The sequence below is a fragment of the Drosophila arizonae genome, chromosome 4 (genome assembly GCF_054131065.1).
Source record: "Drosophila arizonae isolate 15081-1271.41 chromosome 4, UAZ_ARI_1.0, whole genome shotgun sequence".
Classification (NCBI taxonomy): Eukaryota; Metazoa; Arthropoda; class Insecta; order Diptera; family Drosophilidae; genus Drosophila; species Drosophila arizonae.
In genome coordinates, this window is record NC_142924.1 from 1282711 (window position 1) to 1295811 (window position 13101).

Sequence of the window (13101 nt, forward strand, 5' to 3'; positions counted from 1 at the left end):
TATTCGCTGGCCAAGAATTGCGCATGCGCAACATGGACAGCATTGTCTTCGTCAGTTGCCAGTCGTTGACTTGGCAACCGTTGCGCGTGCTCCGCATAACCAAGCAACAGATAGACAGCCAACTAGCCAGCGAGACCCGAAAACCAATGAAAAGTGTAAGTGCTGACGCTTCGGCATTTGGCTATAAAAGCGCAGCGCTGTCTTCAAATTGGCATCACAAATCAACTGGTCATTCACTAGCTGACAACTATCCCAAACCCAAACAATCAACATGTTCAAATACGTAAGTAGCTTCAGATCCAGCTCCAGCTCCAGCTCCTGCTCCTGCTGCTGCACCTGCTCCAGTTCCAGTTCCAGCTCTAATTGTGTTCATCTTTCCAGTTCGCCGTCTGCTTCTTCGCTGTTGTGGCTGTGGCCTCTGCCAAGCCCGGCATTGTCGCTCCTCTGGCCTACACCGCACCAGCTGTGGTCGGCAGCGCCGCCTACGTAGCACCCTACGCCTCCAGCTACACCGCCCACCAGATCGCCCATAGCGCCGCCTTCCCCGCTGCCTACACTGCCCCCATTGCCGCCGCCGCCTACACCGCTCCTCTGGCCGCTGCCTACGCCGCTCCAGTTGCCGCTGCCTACACCGCTCCAGTCGCTGCCGCCTACACTCGCTATGCTGCCGCTGCTCCTCTGGCCTACAGCGCACCTTTCGCTGCTCCTTATCTGGCACGCCCTTATGCCGCCGCCCCTCTGCTGCTGAAGAAGTAGAGTGTGTGTAGTTCAATATAAATATATATCTCTGTATATATATGTATATTTGCATTTCGCATACCTCAACCAACAGCTTGTGATTTTGTTTACGACATTAAAATAAAAGTTTAAGTTTCATTGAAATATTTGTGGCTGTTTATTTATTCTTTCGCTTCCATTTGTTGTGGCCTTGCTTAAAAATGCGCAACGTTCGCCTGCCCGAATAATTCAGCCGCTCCATTAGCCACTTTAATGGGCCGATCCACTAGGCAGCCTTCAAGACGTAGCCGAGCGAAGCTGCTCTGCATATTAATGGCGAGAGCTACCATTCGGTTGCCAAGTGGATCCATCTAAATATCTTATCAAGTCTAGCTATGTCCGCTTCTTGTCATACATCCGTCTTCTTGTCTAGATTAATGCAACTGTCTACATGGAACTGGACAGTAGAAGTAAATCACATATATTATGGAAAAGAATTCAGATCGATATATTATAAGTGCTTCATAATGTACTACATAAATACTATATTAAACTTAATAATTATTTTTGTCTATCTTTTTCATGCATTGTCTTTATTTCCAATTCAGTTTCTGCAGCTTCTCTTGTTCTCTTTATACATTTTCTTTTCCTCTTATCTACCTTATATATATAATTATATACATATACATACATATATACTCTTTCCATATTATCTGTATACATTTTCTCAGCTAGCTTTACCGTAATTACCGCAGAGACCGCAAATTCCATAAAATATGAAGCAGCTCTTCCGCACGCCTACGGCCCACTCAGATGTATCTGGTTGCCAAGCTTGAAAAGCTAAATTCCAGCCAGAAGCAGAATATCCTTGAGCAGGTAGTAAATTAATATTGACACCTGCTGTTGCTGTTGTTGTTGGTGTTGCTGCTCCTGTTGCAGCTTCTGCTGCTGTCGTCGCTAATGAGGCCTGAAACCTAAATACGTCAACAGCTCCGTAATCCGAAATGCGAATGATGATGATTTAATGGTCTATGGAGAAGTGTCTCCGGGCAGAGCCAAGCATAGAAATTAGATGTTTATTCAATTTGAGCTGAACGGAAAAGCAGCTCGATAAACTGATAACTGTTGACCGGGCCCAGAGTGGGTAGGCTTCTGGCCAAAACTTTTGGCAATTATCGTTTCGACTGAACTTTAGCAGCAGCAGCAGCAGCAGAAGCAGCAGCAACAACAACTTCAACAAAACTTTTTGACTTTATTGTTGACTTTGTTAAATGTGGCTAAATGGGCGTAAATGACCAGCAACAACAACAACTGTGAATCACAAGGCAGCAACAGGCTAGCATATGTGACTGCAAGAGTGTGTGTGTGTGTGTGTGTGTGTGTTTGCTGGTGTGTGTAAAAGGGTTCAAAAGTTGAAGTGACCTTCTCTGTTGAGTTACCATGCATAAGCAAATTGTTACTGTTACTGGCAGCACTGGCTGCTCTTTTATATGTTTATTTTTTTCTGTTGGGGTCTGGCAGCCCTCCGCTTTCATTATAAAAACTGACAGCGCGTAAGAAAACTTCTTGCGGTTACTTTGAAGCAGGTAGCAAAAACGACGCATTGAAATGTAAACATAAGTAGAGGAACTTTGCGCACACAGACAACAGCTAACCACAACAACATCAGCAGCAGTGGCAACAACAACAACAACAACAACAACAGGTAAAGTATGCACCTCATTACAGCAAAAAGGACGTACGCTGTATCCCTCATCCGCATCCGTTGGAATTATGCGGCATTGTCTAAAAATGAGTTTTCGTTGCTTGTTGCTATTTTTACGTTTCATCGAACAAAAGCAAAGTACCTTGCAGTGGCAGCAGTAGAACAACAACAGCAAAGGCAGCAGCAGCAGCAGCAACAACAATGGAGCTAAAAGCTGGCAAACATAAAGCATTCAGCTTACGGAGAAGCGCAAAAGCGAAGAAGACGAAGAAGTAGCGACGGAGTAACAAGTAGAAAAAGACAAGCCACAAGCACTCAAAGTCACGACAGTAGAGAGTGAAGAGAGTGAAGCAGAAGTAGAGAGAGAGTGAGTAGAACGAGAGTGGAACGAGTGTAGTGGGAGGGAGACAGCTTAACGAATCAGCGCATACCGAACAGCGCTCAACTCATTCCCTTTTGCATGCAACGGTACTGCACAGAACAATACATTGTGTGCAGCGGTGCAGGCGACAAAGTCAACGAAAACGTTTAGTTCATGGAAAGAGAACTCGACGGTTGTGAATATGTAAAGTAGTTCAGTTTAATAAGACTTTTAGAACAATTTAATTAAAAGAGATTTAAGTAGGTTTAAGCTAATATAATACAATAATTAATATAAATAATATAAAATCAATATATGTATATTTCCATTCTGTAACGTATCGAGCTCTAAAGTTTTGTCGCCTTTGCTTTATAATACCCATAAAGTAATGCAACTGCGTTTGTGTGTTTACAGGATAATGTTACAAGGGTTTGGGTGCTGTCATACACCTGCTGCCCACCTCCTCCTCGGCTGACGCATTAAGTGAAGCACGCGGCATGTTGGCTCAAAATGAAGTGCTGACAACGCGTTGCTGCTGCTGTTGTTGTTGCTGGTGGCACATCAGATGGTGCGAATGGCGGGCAAGTATTGCCCATGCCCGTTAGCTGCTAAGCGTCTTACGGTTTTAGCACCAGACCGCACACACACACACACACACGCGGAGCCAGAGAGACGCGCAAAGACAAAAGAATCGCTGCGGTTGCCACTCGACTGGCTGCATGGGTGGCAGGCAGGAAGACGCCGATGCTGGTGCTGCTGCTGCTGCTCGGTCTTTCTGGCTGTTTAATTTACGCGCTGCTATTATTTTAATCTTTTGCGCTACAACAGCGTGAAATGACTTTCACCTGGCCTTTTGCTTCTGCTCTTGCTCGTGCTCAGCCCGGCCTGGGCATGGGTGGTTGGGCCTGACAGATGCGCGACTTGGCAGCGACTTCATCTTTGCAGCATTTAGCAGGAGGTGAGCGACAGAGGTAGCTTTGCCTTGCCTTTGCCTCTTTGCCAGTTTTTGGGTGCCTCGAGGCACACACACCCACACACACACGCACACACATATGGCCGCCGCCCACACGTTTATGCCACTTCCTGGCTGGCACCTTGTACTTTTATTGTTTCATGTGGCTCGCCCATCCATCCGCTCTTGATCTGCCATTCAGGTGCGAAATAAACGAGCTCGCCTTCATATCGTACATCATCGCGTGCTTGGCGCTTTCATCGTACCGGAAATCTCCAGCAATCAGCATCCGGAGCCGGAGCCATAGTTGGAGCTGGGGCCGGGGCCAAAAAACACGGGCACGGAAGGCATGCAGTTTTATAGCTGGGGGAGATGTGCTCTACCTAATGCCTCAAATCATTTTCATTTCTTGCTGCTCTCAAGACATGCTCCTCCTGCTCATCTCTTGGTTTTACGGCTTGCCACTCGAAGCTCGCTTAAGCTGCTGCTCGGCTTTTGCCTCGCTTCGCTCTTTTTCTTCTCTTTTCGTTTCTTGTTATGTTGCTTTTTGCACTATGTAACATTACAATATTTTAAAAGATTTACTGACCCATACAGCTACAGCAGAACTCGCAGCGCGCAAAGTGCAAAGCGCTGTAAAATATTACGTATACGCAGCGTCTGGCACCTGGAAAAAGTTTGGGGATTTGTAACGCCAAGTTAAACATTTGTTTGGATTTAACAAAAACGTTACAGTTCGGACAGCTAAAGTATGCGTGTCAAATATTTAGATTACCTCAAAAGTTAACTGTAAGATTATAGTTCATATATAATTTAGATGGATAATGTTAATGTTGAGTTTGGACTGGATGTGATACAGATATAGATATATATATATATATATGTATATAGTAGGTTTTCATTCTGTTTATTTGCTCTCTATGTATCTAGACAAATATCTGCGAATAATTCATTTCTCTATATATTTCAACTGCGCTAATCTACTGCAAATATGCTCACTCGCAGTTGGCTTAAGATTTATGCGACTTACGCCGAAACTTGAGCGAGCCACAGAAAGAGAAACAGCTAGAGACAAAATCGTTTCGCCAGCTTAGCTGGACAAAGGGGCGTTTGGGTCTGGGGTTGGGGCGTGGCAGCTGCTTAAGACCTAAAATAAATAGAATTTTTAAGTAAATTGAAGCAGGAAACTTATTTGCAGCGCTCAACTTAGTCGTCGCCCTGTTGTGCACTAACTTGGCCAACATAATTCACACGCAAGCCAAGAGGGGCGAAACGACAGCTAGAGAGAGTGTGAGAGGTAGAGGGAGCGAGGGTAGAGCGAGCGAGGTAGACATGTCCAAAGAGCCACAACTTGTGGCAAAAGCCACACAGTGGCTTGGCTGGCACAAATGGTGCACATTACAAGGGCCCAAAGCTACTTACCCAGGCAGCCAGCGTGGCAAGGACTCACATATTTTATTATCAGCAGGAGCTGGGCAGGAGCAGGGGGCGGGCGTCTGTCTGTCTGTCTGTCTGTCTGTGCAACAAGGCGCAAAACTTAAGCGGCGAAGACAAATTTTTATTGCCACAAGCCCAAGTCGATTTCGATTATTGACTGCAAGCAAACTGTTGCACAGAAAGAGTGAGAGCGAGAGAGAGAGAGCGAGAGAGAATGTGTTAGAGGGAGACAGTTAAAGGATGGCAGACAGCCAGCCAGCCAAGCGAACTTCTGCTGCCGGCTCCTGCCGTTGGCTTTGCCTGTCGCGTTCGCTCATTTGAGTCACATTTTATTATTTTGGGCGCATTTATCGTATGCGCGCTGCCATTTTATTTTATTAGCGTGACATTTCAATTGATCGCGCGAAGCCACGGCACGGGACACCCGCTGCAGTTGGCACTGGAGGCACCAGTGCTGCCCGTTTAGCCTATTTCAGGCTAGATCTGTTGAAAATGAGTGTGCAATGGCGTAGCCTGAAATAAAGGCAGACTATGCAGCAGTCTTTGTCCTTAAGAGACTATGTGACTATGTCTGCCTAACAAAACCAAGAGAATCGAAGAACTATAGAAGATCATTTAAGCTGTCCACATGTATGCAGAAGCTCTCATTCGGCATTTATACTTGAGTAAAACGAAGTTAGAATGCTCGCAGAGGCAGAGAGTGCTCCCATTGGTCAGCTAAAGGTCGACTACAACGATCGCTACCTGACGTCGGGCCCAACATTTGAAAGCCACTTGGTGAGAGTGAAAGTCGCCCTATATAAAGGGCAGCAGCTGCATCATTTCTTCAGTCGCCCAGGCCCGGTGGAGGTCAACAGTGCAATAAAGTGAAGTGAAGTCAAAAATAATATTCAATAATCGTTCATATAAACATTAAAGAAAAAATACGTAGAGGAAACACTTGGAAAAATTCTTGGAGAGAATATTTAGAGGAAATACTTAGAAGAAATTCTTGGAGAGAATATTTAGAGGAAATACTTAGAAGAAATTCTTAAGGGAAATGCTTAGAAGAAGTACTTTATTTTATCTTATTCTTATTATGAGCGGAAAAGTTCACTGCTAATAATTTGATAAACATATTTTCTTCAATATTTCATCTAGGTTGCTTTCCCAGCAGTTTTTCTTGCATTTTAGCCTGTTTTAGTCTACTCCATAATGCATCTCAATTCGGAGCATTGGGAACCACCGGTAAAACCTTCAAATAGTTTTGTGTTAAGGATATATCAATTTTAAGTATAAAGCCATCTTATTAGGCATCTCCAATTTGTAAGCCACAATTTAACTCCGTTCATAAAACTTTGTTCGTTCTAGCACTTGTCCGATACATTGATCTGGTAACTCTTATTGACACTTCTTGAGCAAATTGATCTGGCAACGCCGTTTGGAAAAACTTTAAACGTTCACTGAACTATAAAACTGATTGATCTGGCAGCCTGAGCTACTTTCCAGTGCTCCTTTCAGTATATTCAGCAGGCGACGACTGCTCGCTGTCAACTGTCAGGAATTGGATGATTTGCAGTTTTCCAGTTCTCTCATTATTCTATTAAACTCGTCCGAGCAACACAAGAAAAGTCTCATATTCATTATACTCATACGGCTTTTTTTTTTCGTATGTTTTTACCAAAAAAAAAAAAAAAAAACGTATTTGAAACCAAAAAAAAAAACCCAACCTCACAATAAAAAAGAAAAAAAGAGCCGTTAACGTGTGGCATAAGCAAGTTTTGAGCAAAAGTTTTACGAAATAGGCGCTATATTGCAGAAGTACTTTAAAGTAACTCAAACCATGGGCTACGACAACTACAACAACGGCACCGAGGTGGCCGAGTCCGGGCAGGCCATCTACGCCGGCGGCAACGGGACCAACGTGGTGGCCGATGAGCAATTCGCTGTCGCCGCGGCCGAGCTGCAGCCGTCGCTGAACCGCGTGCTCAGCTCGATTGACTACGATCTGTGCTTCAAGCATCCGCTGGAGCACACCTGGACGCTGTGGCACTGGGAGAACGATCGCACCAAGTCCTGGTCCGACATGCTGAGCGATGTGACCAGCTTCAATACTGTCGAGGATTTCTTCAGGTAGTCGCAGTGAATAGCTATGTATCATCCCCTTTCTACTCCTCTCTCTTTGCAGTGTCTACTACTTTATTAAGCCGCCATCGGATCTTAAAGTATTCAATGATTATATGGTGTTCAAGCATGGCATACGGTTAGTCAAACTTAAATCTTGTCCTTATTCTTCATATTATGTATGATTTCTCTGCAGTCCCATGTGGGAGGATGATGTCAACAAGGACGGCGGTCGTTGGGTCATGTTTTTGGACAAGGACTCGAAGGAACTGGTGGACAAGTTGTGGCATGATTTGGTAAGCGGCTTACACTCTATTAGGCCCACTTGGAAAGGTATTTTGATATGACATCTTCGTTAGCTTCTGTGCACCATTGGCGAGTGCTTTGAGTATTCGGAGCAGATCTGTGGCGTGGTTATCAATGTGCGCAACAAGGCAAGCAAGATATGTGAGTGTCTCAGCAGGGAGTCCATACATCCATAGCCTATATAACGATCTTCATATCCATTCAGCTCTGTGGACCAAGGACTCGCGCAATCAGCAGGCTATTCTGGCCATTGGACACAAGATGAAGCAGCTGCTGCAGCTGCGCGAGGTGGAGCTGCAGTACCAGGTGCACAAGGATGCCATGGTTCAGGCCGGGCCGAATGTCAATGCTATTTACAAATTGTAAATTCCGAGCAAAGCAAGTCCGGCTAAGCTGGCTTTCCACGGAAGCGTTTACTTAGTTTAAGTACTCACCTGTCGGCCCTGTCGTCAAATGCTCAACCTTAGGCTAGAACTTGGGCATTTGCACGATCGGACGATCCCCCTTCCTATACCCCACTCCATATATGTATATCTTCAGCTCTCTAGCTAGCGTGCATTTTGCTTATAACTGAAAATAACTCTTTATACATGAACAATTTATACACTCTCGTACGCACACCACACACACACACGCACACACACACACACATTCACAGACAGACAGTCAGGCAACTACCTATACACCCATACGCACATATATACATGTATATCTGTCAACATATATGTATATATGCATATGTACATGAGATACCTTGCTGTACTGTATGTACTCATAGCTAACGAATAAAGCGATTGCAATATGTTGCATGAAATCAACCTGTACTACGAATCTATGTATATATCTGTTTCTGAGTGTATCTGTATCTGAGTGTATATCCGAGTATCTGTATCTGTATTCGAGTATCTATCTGTATCTTTATCTGTATCTGTATCTGTATCTGTATCTGTATCTGTATCTGTATCTGTATCTGTATTCGAGTATCTGTATTTGTATTTGTATCTGCATCTGTATCTGTATTTGTATCCGAGTATCTGTATCTGAGTATTCCATACTATCTTTGTATAATTATTTCCTTGTAATGATATTCTTCAAGTTTCACTACCGTAAATGGGATATTTTTAGTTTCTATAGGGTTAGTTATCCTATAGAGGCATCTGTAGTTCGCCGCGTAAACGTATTGTTTTCTCTTTTGTTTTTCTGCTTGGTATTCTTTCTTGGTGTGCCATCAAATCCGGCACGTAGCCACGCGTTGTTCTTAGCCAGGACACACGTTCGCCTGGCGCCACGTTCAGTGCTGCTGGGCTCTCCAGTTGCTCGCGCTCACTCGCTTTATGGCGATTATCCTTTATGCCATAATTTTGGCTATTTTTGCTGTCGTGTCGCGTTCTTCCCCAGCGGCCGCCCTTCCCGCTTCCGCGTCTCATGTGGGCGTGTCAGTTACGCTTGGTCTTTTGTGTTTATGTCATGCATAGCAAATCGTGTGCAATTTATGAAAATATGCTGAGAAGGACACTGCTCTGGGGGGCGGCTGTGTGCTGGGGGCGTGGCGTGCACACTCGCACACACATGTATATGTGGTACGTAATACGTATATAATGTGATTGTTGTAATTTGTTAGGATTTGCTCGTTTATTGTTTTATTGAATTATGAAGTGGCATTTGCCAAATGACAAGAACGTGATACACTAGCCGAACGCACACACACACACACACACACACACACACACGCACACACACCACTCAAGCGCACTCACGTATGCTGGCGTATCCTTTTACAGGAGTCGCTAACACGTCGCCCGGACTACTACTTCTGCTCCTGCTGCCTGCATGTTTTAATATCGAGTGAGAAATTCCTGGGGCCAGGCCGAGGAATGCCTGCACTTTGATGCCGAATGGCAAATGGCAAATGGTGAATGGCGAATGGCGAATGCGCATTGATATGCGCACCTGTGCAGGTGGAAAGGACATGCAGGAAATACCTGCACTTATTGCTGTCTTTTGTTTATTGTTGCTGCTAAGTGCGGCGCAGTGAAGACTGCGCCAATGGCCAGCCGAGCGACCTCTGGCAGCAGTTCGCTATAGCGCGTCTCCACTGTACTCATTGCAGTAAAAGGCTTCATTTGCAGCGAGTCTGCACTGTCGCTGTGCGCTTTAAGGCCGATGTCAAAGGACAAGCCAAAGCAAGGCAAATAAAAGCCAACTGCATGCCCGGAAGCTGCAGCAGGAGCAGCAACAGCTTCCGCTTCCTGCTTTGCCCTCAGCTCAGATAAGCGCTGCAAACTAATGTTGTTGTTGTTGTTGTTGTTGCTGCTGTTGTAGTGTATATTATTAAATGCAAGTGTAATTGAAAAAGGCGCACGAAGGCAGCCAAGGAGCGGGTCGCAGGTCCTTTAAGCATCGCTCATCCTGTTGCTATTTTAATTAAACAAAAAGCGTAAAATGTTTGACCATTCCTGGTGGAGGCAGGAGGGGGGCAGGCTGTGGGCTGGCTGCGTGGCTCTGGGGCTGTGCTGGCTTTCTGGCTCCAGCTGTTTGTTTGTCCAGCGACTTGTCTTTCGGCCACGTAAATATTCTTGGCCAACAAGCACAAAATTGTTTGCCCCCGATGTGCCCGATGTGCCCGATGTGCCCGATGTGCCCGATGTCCTGTGTCTCCTGTTGCAAAACAAATTAATTGTCTGTCGTTGTTTTCTTTTTCACATAAAGTTTTGCCGTCATGTCCTTGCGGTCGTCCCTGTTTCGTTGCTGTCGCAATTTTCAGCGCTCTGTTTGTTGCGTAAATTGCGGCCATTTTTGTTGCTGCTGCTGCTGCTGCTACTCCTGCTACTCCTGCTGCTGCTGCTGCTACTGTTGTCTGTTGTTATTTGCGCTATCTTTTCTCGTCTGCTGCCTCGTCGCTCGTCTCACTCAAATTTCACTTGGCTTTCGCTTAGCTCATTTACTGCACAACTTGTTATAGCTTTTTGGGTTTCCATTTGCCATCAAGTGAGACAGACAGCTTCTCCCCTCTCGCCCACTCTCTCTCTCTCTCCATCTCTCGCTTTTAGTCATAATTCAAATGTAATTTCATTGCCACCATCAGCTCCCCCGACACTCATAATTATTTTTTGATTAAAGATGCTCCTGTTGTCCGCCAGTCCGTCTGTCGGCCCGTCAGGTCGCCAGGCAGCCATTTGGGAGCTGGCGGTTCCTTCCCCGGCCCAAAGTATCTCGTATAACTGCCTATAAAATGGGTAAGCAGAGTGCTCGATTGGGAGTTTTTTGCATTCTGCATTGGAATTTTATGCTTTCATCACTGAAGTTTTTAGCGTGTTTGCTGTGCGGATTAAAAAATATACGAGCTGGAGTTGGGATCTGTTCAATAAACACTCCAATATTAGTAGGATGCCAAGGAGTAGAGGGAAGATTATGAAATCTTGAGGATTGAATAGCGTAGAAGGAGAGATGATAATATGAAAAAGATGCGTTAAGAGGACAAAGTCAATAGGCATCCAATAAGAATCGAATATAAATCCAATAAGAACCAAACAAGCTAATAGAAACATTGCTGAAATAGACGAAACAGACAGACAGAGAGAGAGAGAGAGAGAGAGAGAGAGAGAGAGAGAGAGAGAAAATGAATGGGAAATTGCTTTGCCCAGAGCAAATGAACTTTATTTGAGCTACGACTCTTGACTCGGAGTCGGAATAAGTTAATTAAATATTGGCCATCAAATGCAATTACTCCATTCCATAGCAAAAAATTCAGCTGCGAGCCTTGTTGAGGCTTCTTCTGGCTGCTTTCGGCCACCTTTGCCAGTTGAACTTTTAATTTCTGTTCTTCCGACTTGGGATTTGGGCCTTGGGGCATTTATGGCTTTTCATTTTGCTGTTTATTATGTTTGCTTATTGAGCTTGGCCAGACGCAGATGCAGCATTCCGATTGAGCTGCAGTTGCAAATGAATTTGCATAAATGCGGCCAGCTCTCGACGTGCTGCCATAAATAAATAAGTCTCGATGTCATTTATAAGCCCCAAAGCCTTGAGTGTCTGTCGCCTGTCCAGCCCGAAAATGCAATTGAAATGCAATGCCAAAATGCAATAATCATTTCTTCAATTTGCCAATCAAACTGGCAGCACGACTCCGACTCGAACGCAGAGTTAACCCCTTCCCTCTTCGCTATCCGCTTTCAATATTTTATTGAGGCTCAGGAAATGCAGCTTTAATTGAATTTATAACAATGCACGGAATTTAATAAAATATATTTATGACACTCGGCAAAAAGCAGAATACAAGAATTCAGCCGGGCGTGATCGACTGCCCAATACTCGCCTGCAGTTGTCGAACTATCAGATTATGTGAGAGCAGCATTCAATACTCGGAAAAATGTGTGCCACGCCCCAATATATAATTTCTGTAGAGTTGCTAGACTGATTTGAGCCAATATACTCTCTTGTTGGCATTCGTGAACGGGCATAGAAATATGAGAATAGTTTTCATAATAATTTAACTCTATGATACAAATTGCATTCGGCTTCTATTATTTCTTTTTTCCACTCGAATTCTCATTGTGCGAAGCCCGGACAGAGCTGAGCTGAACTGAATTTTCGCTCCCAGTGAACGATGTCGTCGCATTTGCATTTGCATTCGCCAAATTATAACAACATTAAAAATAAAAATAAAAAAAAAACTAGTTAAAAGTTGACAACAATGAAACGTCAAAAAGCTTGGAGCGAAAAACTTTCAAACCGTGACTAAACAAAAACAACAATACAGATAAAGATATATACATATATATGTATGTAAGTGTATATATACGTAGTTACATATAGATGTTGAAACTCTAAACCCTTTTATACTCCGTACCCATTTGAAATGTAAATGGAGTTGTTCCTCACGTCAGTCCTCTCAAGGAAGAGAATTAAAAGATATTTATCGATATATTCCTAATGAAAATCTAGCTGGTTTATATCTAACTTTATGCAGAGATACTATGAGCGCGGCACTAGATATAATTTCGCTTAATTGTTGTATCAATTGATCGACATATCGAAATCGATATATATGTATATCGATTGCCAGGTATGTTAATCAAAGAATTACTTAACTTTCTTATTAGAAGAAGCTCAAGTTTCTGAATTTATCACAATATCTCCGTCTTTGTTTTTATCTCATTATATATACGCGTCTCCAATAGTAGTTTCGATATATATCGACCGCCGCGCTTGGTGAATATGAAATTTATTTTATATATTAGATATATAACTGGTTTCTTAATCTTCTGAGAGTTGCTCAAGATTAATGCATTATCGATAAATATCGAATTCTATGTCTACCAGCTATAGCTTAAGTTGCTGTTTATGAGCGTCAGTTGAAGCTGTTTGTCTTCTATATACTCCCTCAGCTGTCACTACTTTACAGGGTATCTCTCGGCGTGTCACTCAATACTCCATTTGGTGTGTGTTTTCATTTAATGCGCCCACGCCTAGCGGCCACGTCTACCTTCAACCTTCTTGCTTCCTTTTCTGTTTTTTTTG

At 43.9% G+C, this 13101-nt stretch overlaps 2 protein-coding genes across 2 annotated transcripts; both read left to right on the forward strand.

Moving 5' to 3' along the window:
* Positions 1-123: 123 nt before the first annotated feature.
* On the forward strand, positions 124-882 carry LOC108614205 (uncharacterized). The gene is made up of 2 exons (XM_018008202.2): positions 124-283; positions 382-882. The coding sequence occupies exons 1-2, from the start codon at positions 272-274 to the stop codon at positions 754-756; spliced, it is 387 nt and encodes a 128-aa protein (XP_017863691.1). The 5' UTR covers positions 124-271; the 3' UTR covers positions 757-882.
* A 5674-nt stretch (positions 883-6556) lies between these two features.
* On the forward strand, positions 6557-8405 carry eIF4E3 (eukaryotic translation initiation factor 4E3). The gene is made up of 5 exons (XM_018008201.2): positions 6557-7284; positions 7340-7414; positions 7472-7571; positions 7635-7722; positions 7787-8405. The coding sequence occupies exons 1-5, from the start codon at positions 6995-6997 to the stop codon at positions 7945-7947; spliced, it is 714 nt and encodes a 237-aa protein (XP_017863690.1). The 5' UTR covers positions 6557-6994; the 3' UTR covers positions 7948-8405.
* The last annotated feature ends 4696 nt before the right edge of the window (positions 8406-13101 follow it).

Coding starts and splice junctions, on each gene's coding strand:
- eIF4E3 (XM_018008201.2), top strand. CDS start 6,995: ATGGGCTACGACAACTACAACAACGGCACCGAGGTGGCCGAGTCCGGG. Junction 7,415..7,471: donor GTGTTCAAGCATGGCATACG/GTTAGTCAAACT, acceptor ATTTCTCTGCAG/TCCCATGTGGGAGGATGATG. Junction 7,572..7,634: donor ACAAGTTGTGGCATGATTTG/GTAAGCGGCTTA, acceptor CATCTTCGTTAG/CTTCTGTGCACCATTGGCGA.